Source organism: Panthera onca, chromosome E2 (assembly GCF_046562875.1).
Source record: "Panthera onca isolate mPanOnc1 chromosome E2, mPanOnc1 haplotype 2, whole genome shotgun sequence".
Classification (NCBI taxonomy): Eukaryota; Metazoa; Chordata; class Mammalia; order Carnivora; family Felidae; genus Panthera; species Panthera onca.
This window is the reverse complement of record NC_138353.1, coordinates 9655197-9673244: the sequence shown is the minus strand read 5'-3', so window position 1 is coordinate 9673244 and position 18048 is coordinate 9655197. Positions and strand designations below refer to the sequence as shown.

General features: G+C 49.3%; 1 protein-coding gene across 4 annotated transcripts in view; it reads right to left on the bottom strand.

The window, feature by feature from the left end:
- The window catches only part of ZNF541 (zinc finger protein 541), a 44693-nt gene extending 27910 nt beyond the window's left edge, over positions 1-16783 (bottom strand). For 3 of the 4 annotated variants that reach the window (XM_078439624.2, XM_078439626.2, XM_078439627.2), the window contains exons 1-3: positions 15230-16062; positions 14896-15044; positions 3434-3833 (exon numbers count right to left, since the gene is read on the bottom strand). In XM_078439624.2, the coding sequence (XP_078295750.2) occupies positions 3434-3740 (307 nt within the window). In that variant the 5' untranslated portion in view covers positions 3741-3833; positions 14896-15044; positions 15230-16062. Of the gene's footprint in view, positions 1-3433; positions 3834-14895; positions 15045-15229; positions 16063-16554 lie in introns of those variants that run through there. The other variant, XM_078439625.2, reaches the window with a different exon arrangement.
- Between the last annotated feature and the right edge of the window lie 1265 nt (positions 16784-18048).

Genomic DNA, 18048 nt, shown 5'->3' with positions numbered 1-18048 from the left:
TCTCTCAAAAAGAAAGAAAGAAAGAAATCTAGATTTGTACAAAGAGGCAGCCACAAAGCAGTTAACGGCAGTGCTGTCTTTCCTGTTAGAAACAACCTACTACCTGATAAAAGGGCGTGCAAGTGATCGTGTTATGGTGTAAAGGATCTAAGACACAGCATTTAAGGTAAAACTTCTACAGTTTTATAAGTAAATAAATATCCGATGAAGTGACTACTCAGTGTGAAAACAGCAGCCCGTTACAAAACAGAGAAAGACCAATACATCTGAACAGAAAACCGACAGAGAGAACAGGCCAGACTGTAGGTTACGGGCTTTTACTCTCCTCTTCTTGGGCCTCTGAGTATGCCTCCGTGTTTTCTGCATTCCTTGGGTACAATGATGACAGGTACATTTGCAACTCATTCGCGTGAGGAGCCGGAGGAGGGACTGGAAATGTTCACGCGGGAGAGGGGCAAGCCGTCAAGTATCCCAAGGGCCAGCGTGTGGGGAGGGAACTCGCTGCTTCTGTCTCGCTCCGACAGACAGAGATAGGTTTGGCTGACTAAAGAGAAGCTGGTTTCAAGTCACTGGAAACGCAGGGGCCGTGGCCGCAAGGACCCCGCGGGCTCCTGCCGCGTCCCGGCTCCCGGAACCCCCTGGCTGGCACTCGTGGACGCTCCACCATCGTCTGACTGTGGAAGATTTTCCTGCTGTTCACGCTGGTCTTCAAGATGGCCCAGACCACCTCGGGAGACGGTAGCTTCGAAATCGCCACTTCTCTAGTGTGCTGCAGAGCCGGGACCCCGGGCACCCAACAGCCCAGGGCAGCGGGCCCGCCTGGAGGACCCAGACGGCTGACCGCGGCCGGCCGAGGCTCAGCGTGACAGACACGGCAGGAGGGAGCCTGGACTGGCGTCTCCCACCTCTGTCCTGCCATAGACCGTTTGTCCCTCAACATGCCTGGTCTACTTCTCCTCGCGTAAGAAGTTACCGTGACAGGTGTTTGAATGAGCCCAACAGTTTAAATGTGGAGTAAGAGGACTCCCGTCAGAAAAGTCCTCCACCTTGCTAAGTTACCTTAAAAATGCTCAGTACGGGGCGCCTGCGTGGCTCAGTCGGTTGAGCATCCGACTCTTGGTTTCGGCTCAGGTCACGGTCTCGTGGTTTGTGGTTCGAGCTCTGCGTCAGGCTCTGGGCTGGCAGTGCGGAGCCTGCTTGGGTTCTGTCTCCCTCTGTCTCTGCCCCACCCCGCTCACTCTCTCTCTCTCAAAATAAATAAATAAGCTGAAAAAAATTTTTCAGTAAAATAAAATAAAAATGCTCATTAAAGCCAACTATTAAACTAGCACTGATTCAAAAACAATCACCAATGACACTGAAAATCGGGCAGAGTCACCGGCCCCGGGAAGCTGCCCGATCTTCTCAGAAGGTGGTGTAGCCAAGTGGGTTATCAAACGGTGTGTATTCTCTGATGGGCAAACCTACTTGGAGGGGTATGTCCAAAGAACTCACCTAAAAGGAAGCGCCTCATGTAAAAAGCTGTTCCCAGAAACACGAACAGCCTAACAAGTAAGACTGTGGTCAAACATCACGGTGGAGTAAGTCAGGACAAGGGGCTACCTTCTCGTGAAAAAGCAAATACGCTCAGTTTGAAAAACCTCAAATAGCCTCGTACACTTCACACACCTGCGCCAAACCATGTTTTTCTGAATGACTTCACTCGGGTTTTTAAAACCCGACGTGTGAGAGCCAGGCTGGGGATTCTTCCTGCTGTCGATTTTCTCTATTTCCCGTTGAAGAACCGTGTACTATTTTTCTAGCTGAGAAGACAAACACCAGCGTATGTGTTTAGAGCGGCCTGAATTTCAGTCACAGAAGCATAAGGAGTTAGAATTTAATGCTCAGGGGACTCCTTTTTTTCACAAGTAAAAAGAAAAAACTCAAGCTTAAGGAAAATTAGGAAGAGTTGAACTGGAGTAATGACTTGTGACGTATTTTGCAGAGAGGGACACAGCCCCCCTCCCGCTCCCCCCGTGAAAATCTGGTGACAGCTCCAGCTCCTCTGCCCAGTGAAATGCACACATACTCGTGCTACCAGCGTTGTTCTGGTAGTTTCTGTGGCCGGGTTGAGAACCGTCATTACCGGGCCCCCACCCCCACCCCAGGCGTGGCCCAATGCCCGCAACGAGGTACACGTCTCAGGATTCTGGGATTTGCCCTCTAGCCTTCCAACGTGGTGACGAGGCCGGCCCCTTGTCTGCTGCATCCTGTGCGGAGAGGAGGGGGGTGCTTCACAAGTTTTTCATTTTACCAAGTCTTCGGGATATTTCTTGCAATGCTTATCCCGACTGACATGAACCCCTGTTCTGCAGGGCCATCTCAGAGGGGCCTTCTATGCATGAGGTGTGATGATAAATATCAAAGGCCGCCGGGGCGCCTGGATGCCTCAGTCGGTCGAGCGTCCGACTTCCGCTCAGGTCATGATCTCCCGGTCTGTGAGTTCGAGCCCCGCGTCGGGCTCTGTGCTGACAGCTCCGAGCCTGGAGCCTGCTTCCGATTCTGTGTCTCCCTCTCTCTCTCTGCCCCTCCCCACCCCCGTCAAAAATAAATAAACATTAAAAAAATTTTTTTTTCTAAATATCAAAGACTGCTAGCTCAGACAGCTAGCTCATCTAAGCGAGTTACCCAAGAACCCTTGAAAAGAATTAACAAACACCAAATTTATCTTGTAGTGGAAGCCTCAAGGCAAGTCAAAAAGCCAAAAGAAAATTGCACCAAAGCTTCTAAGTGTTCCATCAGTTACCCTTTCGCTCCCCCCCCGCCCCCCGCAGAAGAGAGAGACTTGGAACCCGCATCAATGGGCTGCCTGAGATGAATTCTACCGATATTGATAAAAATAACAACGATCTGTCCCACGCTCTGCAGCCTATGCGATGCTTTTGCATTCATTTCCTCCCTTGCGTCTTAGTGCTGTTAGTCTGGCGGGGGGCGGCGGGGGGGGGGGGGGGGAGCAGAGCGGGCCTTCTGATGCCCTCCCGCTTCACGGATGAAGACACTGAGGCTGGGGAAGGTTAGACAACCAAGTGGTGGACGGACAGGATCCCAGGTCATCCTGGGAACGTGAAAAGCGCCCCCGGGGATGTAATGGGTGGGAAAGTGTCCCGTAAACTCAGATGTCTGCCCACACCACACACAAGATTAGGACATCCACGAACAGCCAAGTTTCTTGACATTATTCCTCAGGATCAGCGTTCGGTTTCCTTGACTAGGAAGTTGGGAACAATTCCCAAGTTAAAAAAAAAAAAAAAAAAAAAGTGATTGTCCCCTGTTCACTATTCATCCGTGGAAGATAAAAGTTTTCTTATCCAATCCGTGCAGAATCAACCCTTAGCTGGCCACAGGAACGTTCCAACAGTCTTCTAGGCCCTCGGGCCCAGAGGGACAGCCTTACCTTGTAGGGACGCCTGAGATTCCGGGTCTGCATACTCTTCCAGCAGCTTCACAGAGTCACTGTCCTTCCCCGAGTACAGGGACAGGGTGTCTAAGTTGTCCTCCAGTGCCTCGCTGGGCATGTCAGGGGCTGGGAGGCTGGGGTCCAGGTCCAAACCATTCAGGCCGGCATAGAGCAGGTCTCGTGCACTGGGACCCAGATCCCGGTCGAGGGTGTCGCTGCAGTTGAGTCCCTGGCTCTCGGAAAACGAAGGGAGGTGCACCTCCGGAGGAAGGGCGTCCTCGTCCCCAAGGCTATACCGGTCCATGGCTCGTGACTGCCAGGTCTTGGCCAGGAGCTACTCTCCACACAAGCAAGGCCGCGTAAGGAGTCACGGAGAGCTCTTGGTGATGTCTAATTCCTGAAAACGAACGAGGAGGAATCAAAATTATGAGGTGGCAATACAGCATGGCGGATAGAGCAAGGACCCGGAATTCAAACAGACCTGCCTTTGGGTCTGTTCTCTGCCACTTAACAGCCATGTGAACTTGGGCGAGTCATTTAAGCTCCACGAGCCCCAGTTCCCTCATCTGTAAACTGGGCGTAAGAGTACCTCCGTCCTAAGGTTGTTGTAAGGAATAAACGAAGGGATTTCCGGCAACATGGTGGACTGAACTGACCTCTTTCTCCAGCCATAAGCATGAGAAATATGACAAAAGATCATTTTTAATACACAGCCAGGCGCAAGAGACAGGTAAAACGCCATGTGCCAGCAACAATGAGAAAACGCAAAGAAAACTCGCGTAAGTTCAGGTTGGCCTGAGGGGAAAAGCAGACTCAGATACCGAATCTGTTGTCCAGCGTGGTGGCAACTAGTCACACATGGCTGCGAAGACTTGAAATGCGACTGGCCCAGACTAAGACACGCTGTGAGTCTCACACCCACACTGGATTTGGATGACTTGGTACAAAAAAAAAAAAAAAAAAAATGTAAGTTTAGTATGTTTCTAAATTACTACACATTGAAATGATAATATTTTGGATACAGTGGGTCAAGCATGTTATTAAAATTACTGTCACCTTCGTCTTCTTAGTTCCTCAGTGTGGCTACCAGAAAACTTGAAATTCTATATATGGCTCATATTTATATTCCTATTAAAGTGCATTACCCTGGAGGCTGGGACCTGGGGTCGTAACAGACACATGAGAAGAGAAAACAGGGCCCTGAGCTTACGGGCAGTGGAGACCTGGGCCCCTGGAAGAGCCAGGCCATCCACGGGAAAACTAAACAAAGAAAAAGAAAAAACTCTTGCCCCCAAGCCTTAGAGATGAACCCCAAGAATTGGGAAGAAAACGGAGCCGTGAGAGACAACAGAACCCAGCCTGAGAAAAGGATAAGTCAGCGCGGGACAGAACAACCAGTTTTAAAAAGAAACAAATGAAACGTCCATGAAAGACATTGAAGTTAAAAGTGCACTGGAGGGGCGCCTGGGTGGCGCAGTCGGTTAAGCGTCCGACTGCAGCCAGGTCACGATCTCGCGGTCCGTGAGTTCGAGCCCCGCGTCAGGCTCTGGGCTGATGGCTCGGAGCCTGGAGCCTGTTTCTGATTCTGTGTCTCCCTCTCTCTCTGCCCCTCCCCCGTTCATGCTCTGTCTCTCTCTGTCCCAAAAATAAATAAAAAACGTTGGAAAAAAAAAAAGCGCACTGGAAAGGCTACAGAGAGCAATCTGGGGAAATCCCCCCAGGATTCAGCACAGAGAGATACAGAAATGGAAGCTATGAACAGGAAACTGAGAGAGCACAGATGGAGAAGCAAATGCAAAAACCTAGCGATGTCCAATAGGAATCCCAAAAGGGAAGAGGAGAGAATACGGGAAACGAGTATCTTTTTTTTTTTTTTTTTTTTTTTTTTTTTTTTTAAGGATTTTACTTTTAAATAATCTCTTGGGGCGCCTGGGTGGCTCAGTCGGTTAAGCGTCCGACTTCGGCTCAGGTCATGATCTCACAGTCCGTGGGTTCGAGCCCCGCGTCGGGCTCTGTGCTGACAGCTCAGAGCCTGGAGCCTGTTTCAGATTCTGTGTCTCCCTCTCTCTGTGACCCTCCCCCATTCATGCTCTGTCTCTCTCGGTCTCAAAAATAATAAAATGTTAAAAAAAAATTAAAAAAAAAATGTTTAAAAAATAAATAAATAAATAAATAAATAAATAAATAAATAATCTCTACACCCAATGGGGGACTTGAACTCATAACCCCAAGATCAAGAGTCCCACATTCTTCCAACTGAGCCAGCCAGCCAGGCTCCCTGCGAGACACGGCATCTTGAAGAGATAATGGTAGAGGAGCTTCCAGAATCACAGGGACACAGGATCCCAGACTTCAAGATCCTAATTCTTTTTTTTTTTTAATTTTTTAATGTTTTATTTATTTTTGAGAGACAGAGCTTGAGCGGCGGAGAGGCAGAGAGAGAGGGAAACACAGAATCCGAAGCAGGCTCCAGCCTCTGAGCTGTCAGCACAGAGCCCAACGCGGGGCTTGAACTCACGGACCGCGAGATCATGACCTGAGCCGAAGGTGGACACTCAACCGACCGAGCCACCCAGGCACCCCTAAAGATCACAGTTCTTGAAGATACATGGTTAATGACCAAGCACTGCCAGGCGGAGCAGGAAGAGTAAAAATGAATTTACTCCCCAACACACAGCAGCCGAACCGCAGACCACTGAAGACAGAGAGAAAATGCTAAAAACTACCAGAAGGAAGAGGCAGACAGTCTACAAAGGGGGATGATGACTAGCCTGATGGAAGACTTCTCAGAGGAGGCTAGGAGACAAGGAATGACACCGCCAGCAGACGAAGGAAGGGTGAGAGCCGGCACAGAACTCAACACCCAGGAAAACTAGTTTTCAAGCGGGAGCAACACAGACTTTTCCCGGCAAGGCACTGCTCATAGACCTTGGCTCAACAACGAATACAGGCTTTGAAACGTTTGCAAAAGACAACGATTTACTTTGTACTTTAAGTATGTACACTAAGAAAAAAAAAAAATCTAAGCATAACTACCAAAAGAAAAAGAATAAACTATGTAACATCTCAACAACTGGAATTTACCCCACTCAAAAAGAGACAAAAAAATAAAAAAGACTCAAGTTACTAAAATTAGAATTCAGAACAAAAATAGAAAGGATTATAAAAGATTACTATGTCAACAAATTAGGTAAGTTAGAGAAAAATGGACAAATTCCTAGAAAGACACAAATTACCAAACTGAGTCAAGAGGAAACAGACTATCTGCATAGCCCTATGACAAATAAAAAGATTGAGTTAGTCATTTAATAACTTCCCACCCATACTACCACAGAAACAATGAAAAAGTCAACTTTACTGGAACACTGGAAAGTAGTCAAAAGTTTACAGCAACCAAAGGAACCCTTAGCAAGTCAAAGGTGAATGAAACCTGGTAGGAGGGCCCTGTGGCATTTGAACCGACTCCTGTCCTATCCCCCATTCCCCGGCTCAGCAGTGATTTTGAAGGCACGTTCTGGTGTGGGCTCCTGGTGCAGAAGGGGGCAGAGATGACGTTGTTGTCAAACAGCTGAGATTGTCTGTCTTGACCTGTCGGATGGCTCCTGAAGGGCTAACACAAAGGTCTTGCCTTGATTTTGCCTAACTTGGAACTTTCTGAGAGCAGAGAACAGCCACGGGGATGGCATTTGTTAAAAACATCAAAGGCAATATGGTATGGAAACTGATATAACAGTGTGTGTTAATTATACTTCAATAAGAAGATGCCCAACAATAGAAAAATTAGGGGCGCCTGGGTGGCTCAGTCAGTTAAGCGTCTAATCTCAGCTCCGGTCATGATGTCACGGGTCGTGGGTTGAAGCCCATGTCGGGCTCTGTGCTGACAGCTCGGAGCCTGGAGCCTGGAGCCTGCTTCGGAGTCTCTGTCTGCCTCTCGCTCTCTCTGCCCCTCCCCCGCTCGTGCCCACACACTCTCTCTCTCAAAAAAAACTAAACCTTAAAAAAATAAAAATCAAAATAGAAAACAAAGGCAATGAACCAGGTGCTACAACCTCAGAGCAAAGGATATTAATTGGGGCCAACGGACATGTCACTGAAAGCCGGGGAGGAAGAGCTGGACAGTGAGAGCGAGAGGCTTTGGAGAGAGTAAGGCCTTTGACAAGCTTCCATGCTGGCAGTTCCTTACAAAGCTACACATCATCTCACCATCCAATCCGGCCATCATGCTCCTTGGTATCTATCCCCAGTGAGCTGGAAATTTATGTCCACACAAATGTTTATAGCAGCTTTATTCATAACTGCCAACAACCGGAAGCAACCACAACGTCCCTCGATGGGAGAATGGATAACCCAACTACGGTTCCTGTGTACAATGGAAGGTTATCGGCGATAAAAAGCGAGGAGCTATCAAGCCCCAAGAGGACATGGAGGAAACTTACATGTGTGTCGCTAAGTGAAAAAAGTTGGCCTGAAAACACTACAGATTTTGATCCAACCCTACGTCATTCTGGAAAAGGAAAAACTATAGAGACGCTAAAAGGTTGGAGGCTGCCAGGGCTCCAGGGGAGGGAGGAGGGATGAATAGGTAACGCACAGGAGGGACTTGGAGGGGACTGAAACTATTCTGCATGATGCCGTCATGGTAGGCACGTGACATTTTGTATTAGCCAAAACCCACGAAACTACACAGCACAAAGAATGAATCCTAATGTAAACTGTGGACTCTAGGAAACTAACACTAAAATAAGATTTTAAAAATGAAAACCTTCCACATATTTGAAGGGATCTAGAAGACCACGTGCCCAGGGCAGGCACCTGCTCAGAAAACACTCGTGAAGGCTCTAAGCTCTCACCTCCGGCTGACCTTCGGTCTGTGAAAGCAGGAAGAAGGGGAAGGCAGAGGTGTAAACTCGTGCTGAGAACCAACAGGGTGTCCCAACACCCACCCAGAGCCCAACTGCCAAGACGAGGAGATATGTTTGGGTTCCAGGCATTTAAGGAACTCCCTGCCGAATCACTAGCTGACCGCAAACTTAACAGAACAGAGATTTCCCCTGACCGCACACGACAAAGAATACAGTCTACAAACAGAGTCTGCAAAAGTCACTATCCAAACATGACAACCCACAAGCAGAAACCACAAACTCTGGGGAAGGGGAAGGAGAACCGGATTCCAAGAGTCACTGCATTATAATACGCAAAAATGTCCATTTTCTCAACGAAAAATGACAAGGCAGGCAAACAAAGTACGGCTCAACGAGAGGGCCGACCGTTTCGTACAAACGATGGAATCAAACCACATGAGGCCTTTTGTGGCCGCTGCTTTCACTAAGAACCGTGTTTTCAAGGTTAATCCACGCTGCAGCATGCACCATTACTTCATTACTTTTTATGGACAAATAACATGTCGCCGTCTGCATATCGCACGTCTTCGTCATCCATTCATCTGTTGGTGATGCGCATTTGGCTTCTGTCCGGTTTGGGCTATTATGAGTAATTCTGCCCTCACCTAGACATTTAATAAACGCTTGATGACTCACTAATAATGTACCTAGATCCTAGAGTAACTGGAGTTTGGGCCTAGATTCCTAGGTTACTGGTTGCTACGGTTTTTAACCTTTCCACGTTGAAAGGGAACAGACCAGCTGTGCCCACAACATCTGCATTTCCCATTACGCATCTACCTGTGTGTCTGTGTGTCTGTAGCCAGCCTACTGGGGGGGGACTCAGAAGTCGAACACAGGCCCACAATCCTGTACTACAACTCTAAGGCCCAAGTGAGTCCTAGGGTTCAGAATTCGGGGTGAATCAACGCAAATGCCGTATTTTAAGTAACCTTCAGTGGGTCTGGGGCAGCAGCTGGTAAAAAAATCATTATTTCTGCACTGACACCTCTGATATTGAGAGTAAATGGAATAAATACCATAAGTTCAGGCTCGCCCATTAAATGAGGTCTGCAACACCATGGCACCGTTAGAGCTTTCTGGGTTTCTAAACCGCAAAGCAGGCAGTGTGGACCACAGAGACTTATGTTCTGAGGCACAATGAATTTCTCTGCCAGTTCTAAAGTTTCTCGTATGGTGCTGCGATAAACTGTCTGTGGTACTCCAAGGGGGAAAGAAGCCGTCGCTTTTTTTCATATTCTGATAATAAAAACCAGCTAATTCAATAGAAAGCGTTGTTTGAAAGGAATACGAAACAGTATTTTTTTTTTATTTTTTTAATGTTTATTTATTTTTGAGACAGAGTGAGACAGAGCATGAACGGGGGGGGGGGGGGGGACAGAGAGAGAGGGAGACACAGAATCGGAAGCAGGCTCCAGGCTCTGAGCCATCAGCCCAGAGCCCGACGCGGGGCTCGAACTCACGGACCGTGAGATCGTGACCTGAGCCGAAGTCGGACGCTTAACCGACTGAGCCACCCAGGCGCCCCATGGAATATGAAACAATATTTAATGAAATAAGATATTAAGCCCTTTCTCCTTCTCACGTATCACACCGAGAGCTTCCTGTGCGTCCATTCGCTCACTTCTCTCTACAACCCAGGGGTTGGTGCTCTATCATTTCCATTTTACGAAGAAGGAAATGGACTCTGAGATACTAAGTGATTTGTCACAAGTCACATGCCTAACAAGGAGTTGGGCCAGACCTTAAGCCCCAGGTATTCGGACTTTAGAGCTCGTGTTTTTACCCGGTACACAATACTAACTTGCCATCAATGAAACCGTAGACTGCGCTGAACCAATCAATCTAGAAAGCACAGAAGGTGCTGGATGGGGGCAGAATTCCCCACATGCCAAATCACCTGCTTTCCAACACACGCCCGTGGTCCACAGAAAAAATTGGTCTCCCTACCACTTTGGCCAGGCAAGCCCTGAGTCCAAAAGCCACGTTTTCACATGCACATCCTTTTCCAGCCAGTAAAGCAAACCCCCCTCCCCTCAGCCAATATTGAACTTGTTCTTGTTCTGCCAACAGATAAATTTGATTCGACAAGTTTTAGCACCTTCTATGTACAGAGCTGCCTGCTAATCCCCGTGGGGAGGGCTTGTGGTCCCCTGGAACCTTGCAGACATTCCCCATTCTTTCCAAGAATTTTATAATTTTGTGTTTTCATTTGGGGAATGACCCAAAAGAAGAAAACCAGTCTACGCGGATTACTGGTTTACTACCTTATAATACAGTACTAGCGTTTGGTTTCAATGCCCGGGGTATGATTATAATTGCACTAACGCCAAAAAGGACGATTTTAATTGCCACGGGCTAACGAGAAGAGGATAGATGTGGATTCCGCTCGTATTTATGCCTTTGGGGTCACCTCAAAGCCAACAGACATCGTGGTACAGACGGAGGCCTTGCTGCAGTTCAAACCGAGGAAAAGGGACGGGAGAGCTGAGCCGTCTCAGGGTCTGCTAAACCCACAGGGGCCCAGGGCAACCGTTGGTTTCAAGGAAGCTATTAGGTTTCAGCAAAATGGCACCTCTCCCATTAAACTAACATTTGTCATTGGAATCACATCAGTTTGGTTGCATTTGTTTACATTTAATTTGCAAATTGATTTTGGCTTTACGGCGGGCGGCACAAAAACCGTAAGCTTGAGAAATATACGCCTTGCTTATTTGATCGTCATCAGTGCCTTGTTCAATGGTTTGAAAAACAATTTAAGCCAGCAGCAGGGATCCAAAGCAATTTTCATGTTTTTCTTTTCCTAAAAAGGCGTGTCATTCCATGACGGGTAGGAGCAGGAGGAGACAGGGAGTCTCCTGTGAAATGCTACAGCCTCTCGGGAAATTAATCTGCCACAGGTTCTCGCCTGCAGCAACACGGACACCATCGGGTAAATGACATCTACTGCGGCACTGTTTGCATGGCAAGGAGGGAACAATCTAAACACTTATTGGTTCCCCGAAAGGTTTATTTAGCCTGTAGTTAATCTGAGTATTTTCTACTGGTTATCAAGTCGAAAACTCTGTCCGACTTCTTTTGGATAGGGCTTCGCCGTCCAAAAGAATTTTCTGTGCTGAGGGAAATGTTCTAAGTCTGCACTGTCCAACGACAGCCCCTAGCCACGAAACGGCTAATGAGCGCCTAGAGAATGCAGGATGAGCAACTGAGGCACGAAATTATTTATTTTGCTTCCATTTCGTTAAATTGAAATGAGCATAGTTACAAGTGCCTAGCAGCTACCAACCCCACTGGAACTCGCTGCAGATCTCGAGGTTTCTCATTGAAGTAAGGCTTTCTTTCAACTTCTATTGAAAAATCTCAAGCCTGGGTGGCTCAGCAGGTTAAGCGCCGACATTGGCTCAGGTCACGATGTCACGGTTTGTGCGTTCAAGCCCTGGGTCGGGCTCTGCTCTGATGGCACAGCCTGCTTGAGATGCTCCCTCTCTCTCTGCCCCTCCCCTGCTCGCACTCTCTTTGTCTCTCTCTCAAGAAACAAAATCGCTCACATCCTCCCACCTCACTCATTTACATCCCCTGGTCTATATGCCCTGGAGACCTCTTTCTTTATGACCCTGATTTATGCAACTTCTCTTTGCTCTGCTTTACCAAATGAAACCGTTCAAAAGCCTAAACGGCTCCTCCCAGCATGACGAGTGTGAGATGATTTCTCCCTCCTTCCGAACTCCATGAGCGCTTGTCTGGCATTCCACTTAATACTTACCCCAGATGGCCCCGGAATTTAATTATCTTTCAAGTTCTTCTATTTTCCCCAGACTGCAAGCTCTGGGATGGCTGTGCCTCTGCCTTCTGTGTGAACACTTCTCATAGCATCTTGCCTGGCACAGAACTAACTCTGATCAAAGAAAGCTCTCAGCATCCCTTTCACTGGTGAGTGACAAGATTCCACTGTGGGCCTTTTTTTCTTTTCTTCCCACTCCCCCCCCCCCCCCCCAAGCACCACGTTCTCCTTTCCCTCTCTGCATGAATGTTAGCGGGGAGAGAGGGATCACGTCTGAGTTAAGATCAGACCGTTGGAAGCCGGGAAATAAGAGAGACTGAGACCCAGCTATGCAAATTCTTTCCTCCTTTTCCCACTCCAGACATTATCTGAACTGTAGGCCTGTTCTGTTTGGCCTGCACGGTGTTTTTCAAAATTGGGTCAGTCACCGGGGCGCCTGGGTGGCTCAGTCGGTTGAGCGACCGACCTCCGCTCAGGTCACGATCTCGCAGTTTTTGGGTTCAAGTCCCGAGTTTAGCTCTGTGCTGACAGCTCAGAGCCTGGAGCCTGCTTCGGATTCTGTGTCTCTCTCTGTCCCTCCCTGGCTCCTGCTCTCTGTCTCTCTCTCAAAAATAAATAAATAAACATTAAAAAAAATTGGGTCACCAACATTTTTCTTAATGGGGAGATTTCAACCAAGTATATTAATTTCTGGCTTCTCTTGAAAATTATTAAGATTTTGCATTTCCTGATGGCTATCAAAAGAGAGAGGTGAGGGACGACTGCCGTCTGGAGAGAGCCATGGCCCTCCAGCTCCTCGGCCTCACTTTCTTCCTGCCTCACCCCTGTAATAATTATCATTATAGTAACAACAGCAGCAAACACTTATGGAGGCTCTAGCATATGCCAGGCACAACTGAAATCACTTACGGATCATACAATTCCCAAAACAGCAACTTGCCCAAAATCAAGGTTAGAATTCAACCCTGGGGGTAGTCTGACCTCAAAGCCCTCACCTACGACCACACTTGAGACCGGGATTCCTGGACCCTTGCTCATTAAAAGAGTAGATTTAAAGCTTACGTACGATACGGAAGAGAACGAAAATGTGGAAGAATCAAGACGGCTAGGACTACGCTTTCCAGGAAATTTTCTTACATAGAATTAACTAAGGGAGGAAAAGAGACATTAAAGTTTCTCATTCCAAAAGCTGATCCCAGCGTAAAATGCAAATAAGCATTAACATCTACAACAGCGGGGGCGCCTGGGTGGCTCAGTCGGTTAAGTGTCTGACTTTGGTTCAGGTCGTGATCTCACGGGGTTCATGGTTCTGTGCTGACAGGTCAGAGTCTAGAAGCTGCTTCGGATTCTGTCTCTCTCTCTCTCTCTCTCTCTCTCTCTCTGCCCCTCCCCCACGCACCCTCTGTCTCTCTCCCTCTCTCTCAAAAATAAACATTAAAAAAAAAACGTAAAAAAACCACATCTACAACAGCCTTTTTCAAAGTGAGGTGGATGGGGGTGGAGAACCCTGGGGTCCTCGGGAATCTTTCAGGGAGTCTTCGAGGTCCAAACTATCTTCATAATAATATTCAGACATTATCTGCCTTTTTAATTCTCGGTGAAACCCTCCGGAGGCTACAGGATATATTTGCAGAGGCTGAATGCAGAAGCAGATACATGAGATTCCAGATGACTCGAAAAAGGTAAAACAATGCCTACTATCCTCACTAAATCTTGTTTTCTGAAATGCAGTCTTTAAAAAGTCAATTTTGTTAACATGTAAGGAGTTTACTACTGTTACTTTTAAACGAGTATTTTTAAAGTTTGACTTCTTTTTTTTAACTTTTTAATGTTTATTTACTTTGGGGAGAGAGAGAGACAGAGCACAAGTGGGGGAAGGGCAGAGAGAGAGGGAGACACAGAACCCGAAGCGGGCTCCAGGCTCCGAGCCGGCAGCCCAGAGCCCGACGCGGGGCTCGAACTCACAAACCGTGAGATCATGACCCGAGGCGAAGTCGGCCGCTTAACCGACCGAGCCACCCAGGCGCCACTGAGGCTTATTTGACTTACAATACAGCAAATGTCAGCATATATAGTTCACGCGCACCAACTCTTGAGTCTTCAATGATTTTACAAGATCAAAAAGTCTGAGAACTGTGGCTCTCAGGAGGAAGAAAAGTCTTGCAGGTACACACATACCCACGCGGGTGTGCATCTGTGCGTGTGTGTCTAACACAGGAAGGAACCCTGAATCAAACAGTCCAAACTGGTGGCCAGCCACCATGTTTTAGAAGCCCTCCATGCTGTCTTTGAATACCGATTAAATTCACTGTCGCCATTTAAAGATCAAAAAGTTTCACACAGGTCAGTGTTCTGGTCTCATCTCAAAAAACAAACAAACAAACAAACAAACAAACAAACTTCCACTTGGTCATTTCCACCGACAGGGATCACTCACTCAGAGGGGGCCCACGATCTTTGGTTCACCTGCAGGCCTTTACCTGCCTGTTCCCTGGAGGTATCTGAGTTGCTACCCTGAACCAGAAGGAGGGAAAAAGCATTTTTGCAATAAACAATGAAACCTAGATCAATCTAATAAATGTCTGCCTTCCTCCAGAGGCATCAACAGGCACAACAAGTAACCTTTTCCTCATCTGACTTCCCAAAGCAGCAATTTGTAATGGTTTCCCTGTGGGTGCAGAGACTCTTGGATCAATTCGAAACCCTTCTGAGAAAGAAGGGAATCCATCTGACAAAGTAGGTCTCTTTGGAACAAGGGCAAAAGGGAAAAGACTCACCAGAAGAGCAAAGGAGTGACTCTACAGGGAACAGGAAGGCCCGGTCCAGGCCCCATAGGGAGGGGATTCAGATGACCGTCAGAGCACTGGATATTTCCTCCTGGAACTCTGAGTAGTAAATTCAGGACACTCATCCAACTTCTTTTGCCCTGGAAGCAGGGGGTGGAAAGGAAGGGGCATTCAGATGTTGGGTCCCCAAAGAAGCAAGCACACAGGCGTAAAGTTGGGCAAGATGGGCAATTTTTGGAAGGAGGAAGAAAGCAATACTAAACCAGGGAGATCTAGATGGGAAAGGGGCTTTTGTTTTAAGGGAAAGTTAATTTTTCTTCCTTGCCTTATTTTCTTTCCTCGGGAAGGGACCTGGAGGGTTTTGCTGGGAAAAGCCTAACTGGGGTAGAACTGGGGATGAAAAGGGATTTTTGCCGGAGAGTTGGGAAAGAGGGTTGGAAAAACAAATTATCAGGTGAAAGAGAAACTGGCAGAACTGAGTTGGTTTGTTATCAGTGGAAAGATACTACAAAAGGGGGGGGGCTCTTGGTGGGAAGAAACAATTTTTGCTGGAAAGTTACCCTGGATGGAGGAAAAACTGGGGGAAAAATATACAATACATGTATTTTATAATACATATATAGAGAGAGATTTTCTTGCTAGAGGAAGTTCCTAAAAGGACGGCGAGGGGTATAAATCAAAGAAGAGAGGAAAGATTTTTGGGTTTTGCTGGGAGATCCTAAAAAAAAAAAAACGCCAATCTGGGTCCCCTCTTCCAGAGGCAAGGGATTTTTAGCAGGAGGCCTGGAAGAGAGGGCGAATGCAAGGACGCGGTGCAGAAAGCGCGGAGAGATCGGGTAGGGCCCGAGGCACGAGCTGGGGAGCTGCCAGGGGGCAGTTGGGGCCTGGGGGGCGGGGGAGGAAAAAACGAGGGGATGCAGCGGGCCGGGGGCCCCTGAGGAGAGTATTCTCCAAGGGGGAAGTGGCGGCGGGGGTGCAGCGGGGCCGGGAGCTGTTGGGATGCAGAAGGTGCGTGCGTGATGCGGGGTGAGGGGCGCCCGCCGCGCCTGCTGCGGGCCCTCGAAAGGGAGAGGGGCCCCCTAAAAAACAAACATATACACAAATTAGATTTTAAAAGGGGGGAGGGGTTGAAAAGTGAGGAGGGGCAGGGAGGGGGGGGTAGGGAGGAAAGGGAGGGGGCAGGGGCAGCAGCAACCGGGTTTTACCCGCCCCCGGGGGCTCGCGCGCCGGCCTCGTGCCTCGCGGGCCTCCCAGCGGCCCCCTGCCTCCCTCGCGCCGCCCGCCGGCCCGGCGCGCACGCGCAGCCGGGACCGCCCCCGGTGCGGCCCGCTGACCCGCGGCGCGGGCGCGCGGGCGTGGCTGCGGGTCGCTTCGCGACGCCCAGGGCCGCCTCGCGCGCGCCTCGCGCCGCCCGGGCTCCCGGCGCGTGCCGCCCGGCGGCGAAGTCGCGGCGGCTATTCGGCCTCCGCTGAGGGGCGGGGCCACGCACGGGGGGGCGGGGCCTGGCGCGGTCAAGGGACCCGCGGCGGGCGGGAGAGGAGGCGGTTGGTCGCCATTTTGCGAGGCGGGCCGTTGAGGGTGGGAGGGCGTGAAGGCGGAGCCCGGGAAGGGGCCGCAGGGGGAGGGGCCGGCCCCCCAGTAGCCGCTTACAGAGGCCGAGAGCCCCGCGGCCCCGGCCATTGTCCCCGGAGGGCGGCGTTAGAACGCGGCGGCGGGGGACTCCCGGCTCCCTGGGGCCGCTCCGAGCTTCGGTGTCCCGCGATGGGTGCTGCGAGAGCGGGGCCCGCCCTGGCAGGGTCGTGGGGCCCAGCGAGGCAGCCCCGCGTGTCCCCGAGGCCGCCGAGGCGCGCGCGGAAGCCACGGGGACCTGCCCCTCCGGGGCTTCGGAAGGTGCGGGGCTGCCCTTCCTTGTTGTGTTGGCGCCGAGCCGTCTGTGGGTCTGGCTCCGTGCCGAGCCGCGTGGATGGAGGAACGGAGACGGGAGGAGAGCGGTGGCCCAGGGTGCTGACTGTTCAAGGCGTTTGGACCCCGGAACGACGGAGCCGGGGAGGTCTTATCTTAGAAAGTGAGCGCTGAACGTCTATGGAGACAGAGAGTAGCTGCGCGGTGCCTGGGGGTGGGGAGGGGGCACGACTGTGCATGAGCACGAGCGGGGTGTGATTGGGGTGATGGAAAGATTCAGCAAGTCGAGTTACAGCGATGGTTGCGCAAGGTGGCGAATTCACTAAAAATCTTTGGCTTGAACGCTTACGGCGAGTGACTTCCGTGTAAATTACCTCAGTAAAGCTTTGTTGATTTTAGAAATTGATCCCTGGGGTAGACAGAACAGAGAGGAGGAGAAAAAGACTGGCATTCTATTTCTGGATTCCTTCACGCAGCCAGTATTTATTGAGCCTCTGGTGTGTTCTGAGATAACCGCAGTGTCTGAGTCAAACATCCCCGCTGTAACTTACCTCCTGCAGGAGCGCTGTCCAAATGACCCAGAATACAAAAATGCGAAATGAACTTTAACAATACAAGTTAGCCCCAAATGTTGTTTCAACGTGGAATGAATACCAAAATACAAAGATTTTAGTGGTGAGATAAGTTACTTTTTTGGGGTGGAGCGGGGGGGGGGGGGGAACTCTTGAAAGAAGTCTGGACCCCTCAATCCACATCAGCCATGTTTCAAGGGCAGCCACAGGCAGCTAGGGGTCCCAGTACTGAACAGCATACCTCCAGTGGGGGACAGGCAAATCCGTTTAGAATGCGACGTGGTTATACTTGAAGGAAAAAATTAAGGAAAGAGGATAGGAAGCGTCAGAGGATACTGGGCAATACGGGCCAGTGAAGGTGTCGCTGGTGAACTTACCCTGAGCAAAGACCAGAAGGAAATGAGGAAGGGATCTATAAGAATATCTGGGGGAAGAGCCAAGTGCAAGGGCCCTGAGACAGGAAGGATGTAGATCCATTTGAAGAAAAGCAGAGACTGGTGTGGACGGATCTGGGCGAATAAAGGGAACTGTAAACTAGGGCCAGATCATGTAGAACCGTGTAAGTTATGCAAAGACAGGAATTAAACACCTGCTTTCAAATTAGGAGAGATTTTTTTTCCATCTATTTAGCAAACATTAAAAAATACTGAGTTTCAGCAGTGTGATCTCT